Here is a 6,883-nt window from a genome sequence, read left to right as displayed (position 1 = left end):
AAAATCAGATAGCTTCCTACAACTGAGCAGAATTCATCCAGCGCCCGGAATTTCTAATTTTCCGGCAAAAGCAAGGACGTTCTATTTTTGAGTAACCAATCATTTTGCTTTGATTTAACAAAGTACAACCAGGAACAAACTGTACAAAAGAAAATCAAACAGGCATCAGATAGTAAATACAGGCCGGCAACACATCGAAGGAGCCGCCTCCGATTCCATCGCATGCTGAATGATATCGTTATCCTTCGGGAACAATGCGGCCAGACACGATGTTTTGGTTTCTTTCCCTGTTCTGGAGCGCCGTTCCGGATGGTTCAGCTACTTGCAATATATCTCGGAACGGTGATTGTGGGTCTTCAGGCTTGCGTCTTTTTGAAGGATAACCCGTATTATGGTAAGAGCCTATATTTCTAAAATCTCTCTCTGCCGGAGCCAGGCCATCAAATGAGGCGCCGGTGCCAAACATACAGGCACAAGCGTGTAAGTTCATATGCTCCTACAGGAGCAACTTCCTCCCATGCATAGATGGCCGGCCTGCATATGCACAGGGCAACGGGCTGGTGGTGATCATCAAAGCAAAAGAGAGACATAACTCAGTATTTGCTCCAGGGGCCATCTTCCAACGAAATATGCAGCAAGGCGGTTATTGGGACCCGTACAAGCCACGTGAACCCATCCCTTGATTCTAGCCGTGTATAGTTTCCCGGGTCAGCAATAAAGTGTCGAGAATATATTCAATAAATATCAGATAATAGGAGCGAGGGAAATTTCCAGAAAGACTGTGATCTGAATGAAGTGTAGCTTGGATTTTCTTGCATCCGGAATTCTAATTTTCCAGGCGCCAATTTTTTCATTGGGCGCAAAGCGGGAAGATTCTATTTTTGGGTAACCAATCATTTTCTTTAACTTAACAAATTCATCAACCAAGAACAAACAGGCATGTACGACAGAAAATGCGACGAGTAAACAACACGAAATAAGGAATTCGCATCAGGCTTCTATATCAACCAGCATCCTGCAACCCATGTTACAACCAGTGACGGAACCTCTTTCGCTTCCCCTATTCACTTATCAGTTCCATGTTTTCAGAATCGGCACATAGCCTAAACCCCAGACTTCACGCCATCCTCGGTATTGAAGTTCTAGCTTCACTCCACAATTCTTACACGCGTTGACCAACAAGTTGGCTCCTTCCCAATATTCGGCAGATGATTGAATGGATACCAGTTTTAATTCTGCTGAAGCTGCGGTGATATAGTCTATCAGCAATTGGGGCAAGGTGTCTTCGTTTGCTTCGTCGTTCTCCTCTTTCACGTAAAGACATTCCAATGCGGGAGGCAGATGATTGATTAGTGGCGATTGACGCGATACTAGGGATTCCGCCGGCACTTTGAGCGTGGTGAGGGTTGGCAGCGTGGCAAAGTTAAAGGCGGCTAGATGCACCTCGCCATGAAGGTGGTTAAGGTGAAATGACCTAAGGCTGCCCAATTGAGATAGCAAGCGTGCGATGCTTTCATCCGCTGACGGGCTGGTCTCCCACCCTGCTGTTTTCACCAATTCGTCCACCTCTCTGGTGTTCAGGTGGCCCGCAATCTGCTGTTTCAGTTCAATGGGTAGTCCTGTGATATATGCCTTCATATTCCGATTAGTTCCATTGATCTGGCGTCGATAGAGCTTCTTGGCCTTACCCTTTGTGGAAAATTGACATGGCTCTGGAACGGAGGCTGAGGTCTGTACCTCAACTCTGTAGCAGCGATCCCCGTCCTCTCTCCCTCGCGTACATGACGGCGCATGCTATCTTCCCGGGTAAACCGTTGGTTGCGAGAGCTTCGAGGATTTGGATATAACAACTTTTGTTCAATCCCGTTTTCTCTTTGCTCTTTGCGGCTGAGAAAATAATTTAACCAACTGGGCAGACAACCACACTGCGGCTATTGCAACTGCCCAAAAGACAACGCTAAGCACGATAAAAGGAAGGTTAAAAACTAGAAAGCAGCTAAAAACTCTTTTGGAACGGGGGCCAAGGAGATGGTTGAGATTGGGGTTCTGTGATCCCATGCCGGCTAGCGTCGTTTCCGACGTATGTAGAGAACAAGATGGGAGAAGGGTGGGTACAAGACCTCTCTTTATGGAATCTAGCAAGAGACACAACAAGGTCCTGAGTGCAAGCCAGCCTTACCTTGACCGCGTCGGATTGAGCTCCTGGAATTTGTTAGCACAGAGACCATGAACAATTTGTTCAGATCTTCGCTTCGCCCAACCCAACTGGGAATCAATATGTGCATGGCCATCCATACCCAATAAGCCACGAAGGTACAGGAGGGTTGGCGGCATTTGCTTATGTACGGTATGACACCATTCATTTACATTCTCCAACAGCATTTCCACCAAGCAACGGCCTAATCGCTCTGGGTGTGTTGCTTGGAGATTTGGGATCGTTTTGGATGAGTTGAGATTTTTATTGATAAAACATATTAATATGCACTATGGAGCAGGTCTTGCTTCAGTTGGTCGTTGCGTTCTTCACAAACAACTTGTAAATCACCCATCTGTTCCAGAAGGTACTCTACCCCTTGACGAAGCCTAGCATCTTGCAACTGACGACATAATGAGCATGTGTACATGATCTGCTGTATATGTCCGTAATCTTCCCAGAAAGAGGTTATATGCCATCTGAGCCCACCCAATTCCCCTGTTTCTATGCCTATACTCAAAGCGCACGATGTAAAACCGGCCAGCTTTTCAAACAACAAAAAAAGCTTGTGGAATTCGATGGAAAATTCTTGAAGATATTTTTGTATGTCACCAGTTGTCTTGGCGTTGCTAAGGTGCCGAAGAGGTTCCTTCAGGGTGCCAATGTTTCCTCCAATATCCTGTCTCGTTTGGAGTAACGCGCTATAGAGATCATCCAGGTTGGCAATATTTTGTTCAATATCCCATCTCGCTTGAGCAACAGTATCGAGAGATTCCTGAATAAGATAAGCATTAAACACCAATAAACTTACAGAAGTGCTAACTTACCATGATGGAAAGACAATTTGAAGCTGATGATATGCTCTTGTGAAAGTCTTGGTACTCTTCTTCGTGGTCCTGCGAGGCTCCCGTGGATAACGAGTTATATTTTGCTACATGAGTGTGGACGAACATGGCTATTCTTATAGCTGCTCGGAGCCTCGCAATTAGATGATTAACTAAAAGATGCAAATGGGATGAGTCTCATTTTTAGCAGCCCACTTTCCTGGTCAGCAATGAGGCGTTTGGGCCAGTACTGTGCATGGATCCTGGCAGAGGCACACCGAAAAAAGTTGCTGCAGACGATGGGATCCTTGTTTTGGGTGAGGCACAATTAGTGTCGTTTTTCTCGCCGCCTTCTTAGCCAATCACAAGTTCGGAAGTGGCAGTTACGCACCAATTAAAAGCGGTGGGAGAAAGACGCGCGCTAATTTTGCCTCTCCCCCCCCGGACGAGAAGATCCGTCAATCTTTCTACTATTTTACCTCACTCATTGGAGCTGCTGATGAAAACCCCAGCTGCGAACTGATTTTCAGCTCCGCGCCTGGTGCAATTGCACTTTCTTACAAAACAATCTTAGGACCAGCACCGGCCGCCACGCGGCATGGTAAAATTTGACAACTCACTTCTCTCTCTGGGCCATCATGCATGTAACAAGGCGCAAGCATAGGGCGCAAGCATAAGGCGCAATAGGAGACAAGAGGGACAGGATCTGCCAGTTGCAACTGGAGCCCATGCCAGCGGTGTATGTAGTTCCCGGGTCAGAAATAAAGCGCTGGTGCCAAAACTGTGTAAAAGGGTGATTGTGCATAACAAGGCAAAACAGCTCAGGCGGGCTGAAATGACAATACCCCTCCTCATGCAGCTACAGGAGCAACTTCCTTCCGGTGGGAATCAAGCATGGATGGCCGGCCTGCATTTGCAAGGCAACGGGCTAGTGGTGCATGGCTCTTGCTTCAGGGGCCATCCTCCATCGAAATATGCAGCAAGACAAGAGTCAATAGATATCACTTGTGGAAGCAAGGGAAATCACACAGATACTAGGGATCCAGAATGTGAAGCCAGCGGAGGCAAAAGACCAAGTAAAGGCTTATCTTAGCCAAAAGAGCGCCGGAAAGTGGCTTGTTATTTTCGATAATGCAGATGATATGGACATGTGGATTAAGGGCAGCAATACGACATCAAGCCTTAAGAACTTTCTCCCTCAAAATGAACAAGGCTGCGCTATCTTTACCACTCGCAATCGAAAACTAGCAGTGAAACTAGTGTCCTCTTCTGTGATACTGATTCCCGCGCCAGATGAGGAGACTGGTGTGGAGATTCTGGAAAAGTCACTGATTCGAAAGGACTTGCTTGATGACAGGGACACAACCATTACTTTTCTTAAACAGTTGACCTTTAGCAGACCGGCCGAGAAAGTGATAAAATACATTAGCCAACGCCAAAGATGACAGCCACATCAGCAATACCCGAATCCAAGGAGCTAAAACCACTCCAAACCTCATCGGGCACCTTGAAACGGTATTGTCCATCAAGAAACAATGTCACAGTTAGGTTGCCATCCAGGGTGAAACCCCAAACAGTGCTCCGTTTCCAAGATTCTTCCGGCCAGAGGAGCCTAGGTGGACGCTTGTGAAACACCTGTCGTCGAAATAGAAGTGATACACGACTTATGCGACCTCGACCGGTATTAAACAGAGGTGTTGACAGAAGCCCTCTCAACCGTATGGAGAGGAATTGAATGGTATCATCCAACCTCTTCTCAGACAGTTGCTGTCCTGGGTGTTGCCGGAGAATTTTGAACAGACAGAGCGCGTACGGTAATGCCAGAGGTCCGTCAAAACTATTCTCAGAGAATGCGCCAAAGACAAAGTGTAGATGAGAAGTATGAGCCTTCAAATACTTTAGCTGCTCTTGAAGTACAGGCTCCGAGATGCAAACAATGAAAGTCAAGGGTACTTCTTCATTGCCATGAAACACCTATTCAGAATTAGCATTGGCGATGTCAATTTCAGGGGAATTCCATACATCACCACGGATATTGGGATATTCTGAGTACCAATCAGCTTCGTCAATCGAGTACGGGTTATAGCTGGAGGAATGGGACTCGAGATCGCGAGCGTCATCGTTGAGAGTAGATTGAAGCGGGGGCTTGCCGTCACCAGCGGTGGGATTAATAGGTTCAATATCCTTGCCTACGTCAGCTGGCTCTCCTTAAGTTGGTGAAGAATAGACTCACCATGGCAAGAGATTCCGTGGAAGCGTGGATCCCACTTTGTAACGGAACGTAGGCAGGGGGAAGTTGGATCCTTATATGGCGATGAGTGTGAGCTGGAGACACTGTCATTTGGAGCTGATGACCCGTTTTCCCTCTGAAAGCTTTATACTCTCCCTTTACAGAACCGGGGTTAACGAATCTGTAGAGTCTTGCACCATCGCAGTACAAATCCCTTTTTATGCAGTTGCGACAGGCAGGTGCTGCTTCATCACATTTGACATGCCTTGCAGGTCGAACAACCAGTGAAATTTCCATCGCGATATCTTCGCTGGCGGGTTGAAGATGTGGTTGACTGTCTCGCGCCGAGGGAATTGGGCTCCTGAAATTTCTTAGCACAGAGAGAATGGACAGGTGGTGTGGAACTCACCATCTCCGCAAGACAAAACCTGCCGGGTTGGCTTGTGGGAAATATTTTAAAGGGATGTCAACGGAGGCAAGAACCACTTCTTATCACCTTTGGAATGTTAAGAGCATCTGGATACACCTCGCCCAACCGGAGCCGATATTTGCATGGCCCCTCGATTATCTCTCGGTGAACGAGACACACAAAGGCATAATTAGCTGTGCTGCCACCTAACCTATTGCAATATACATTCTACATCTTGAAATATTGTAACTGGCTTGAAAGCTGATAGGGTCAAAATCTAGAGAAGCTTTTTATGAAGGCATTCTGTGTGTGCTTAAGCTGTCGGAAAAATTGTTGATCCGAAAGTCTGTGAAAATGTAACCAGCAAGTTTGCAACTAGTCAACTGAATAATGAAAGCATATTCCGCAATACTCATGCCCACATGCGCATTTGTTGACCGCCGAGCCAGTTACTTCGCAGGAGCAGCACTTGATGGCTCGATTAACCCAGGTCTGTCGTTTTTGTTGTTGCTCTCTCAGCTTCCGCTTCAGTTTAGAATGAGGCAACATATAGAGCACAGAGTCTGTTTCTGTTTCCGGGTCTTCATCGATCTTGATAGCTTGGCTAAGGGTCGCCGGCACTGCGCGCGTTTGGTTGTTTGTCTGAGCATCATGACGTCTATTCGCTTGGTTCGGTTCGTGTGATCGGTCAACAGATCTTTCCCTACGCAGTCTCCTTTCGTGCAAGCACTCCGGACACGATGTATGGCCACATAGTCGACATTCCCCCCCACCGCTAACATCCTCCTCACATCCGCAGCAGTAGAGTTTCAGACGTTGGCGAACTTTTTTTTCAACATATCCTTCCTTGGTTTGGCTTTTACCCCGTATTTCGTTCAATAGATGGGCCCTGATTTGGTCGTCATCTTGATCCTGAGATCTGTCGGTTCTTTTGTTGGGTTCTGCATTTTCTCGTATCGCTTGGGTGCTTGCTCTTTTCCGTAATTTCCAGCCCGAGGTCAAATCTTTGTCCATCTGAAGAGGTGTTAGTTACACAATGAAAAGAACATTCTAAGAGAACCATATACCTCTCAAAACCAGAATCACTTTGCTTGCTGCCGTGCCTAAAGTAACTGTTTGTGTACTCCACTGTACCTTCGCCAGGCCATGCAGGCAAAGAATATCGTATTAGCTCTGGAGAAATTGTGCTTGAGTCTTGAGCTTTAATATCCTTCTGGGTGATAAGC

General features: G+C 46.7%; 3 protein-coding genes across 3 annotated transcripts in view; 1 reads left to right on the top strand and 2 right to left on the bottom strand.

The window, feature by feature from the left end:
* Positions 1-2,566: 2,566 nt before the first annotated feature.
* HCAG_02686 (predicted protein) lies at positions 2,567-3,024 on the bottom strand (the record flags this gene model as incomplete). Its single annotated transcript, XM_001542465.1, has 3 exons — positions 2,567-2,597; positions 2,722-2,969; positions 3,022-3,024. 3 exons carry the CDS (start codon positions 3,022-3,024, stop codon positions 2,567-2,569), a joined length of 282 nt encoding a protein of 93 aa, XP_001542515.1.
* Positions 3,025-3,871: 847 nt separating this feature from the next.
* HCAG_02685 (predicted protein) lies at positions 3,872-4,111 on the top strand (the record flags this gene model as incomplete). Its single annotated transcript, XM_001542464.1, has 1 exon — positions 3,872-4,111. One exon carries the CDS (start codon positions 3,872-3,874, stop codon positions 4,109-4,111), a length of 240 nt encoding a protein of 79 aa, XP_001542514.1.
* A 332-nt stretch (positions 4,112-4,443) lies between these two features.
* The window catches only part of HCAG_02684 (predicted protein), a gene marked incomplete at both ends in the record, with an annotated part of 5,201 nt that continues 2,761 nt past the window's right edge, over positions 4,444-6,883 (bottom strand). The window contains 6 exons of the mRNA XM_001542463.1: positions 4,444-4,992; positions 5,041-5,202; positions 5,252-5,609; positions 6,070-6,322; positions 6,449-6,671; positions 6,718-6,785. Of these exons, the coding sequence (XP_001542513.1) occupies positions 4,444-4,992; positions 5,041-5,202; positions 5,252-5,609; positions 6,070-6,322; positions 6,449-6,671; positions 6,718-6,785 (1,613 nt within the window). The remainder of the gene's footprint in view (positions 4,993-5,040; positions 5,203-5,251; positions 5,610-6,069; positions 6,323-6,448; positions 6,672-6,717; positions 6,786-6,883) is intronic.

The sequence above is a fragment of the Histoplasma capsulatum genome, genomic scaffold, assembly GCF_000149585.1.
Source record: "Histoplasma capsulatum NAm1 scaffold_2 genomic scaffold, whole genome shotgun sequence".
Lineage (NCBI taxonomy): Eukaryota > Fungi > Ascomycota > Eurotiomycetes > Onygenales > Ajellomycetaceae > Histoplasma > Histoplasma mississippiense.
Note: the sequence above shows the minus strand (reverse complement) of the source record. Positions and strands in the feature narration are given on the sequence as shown.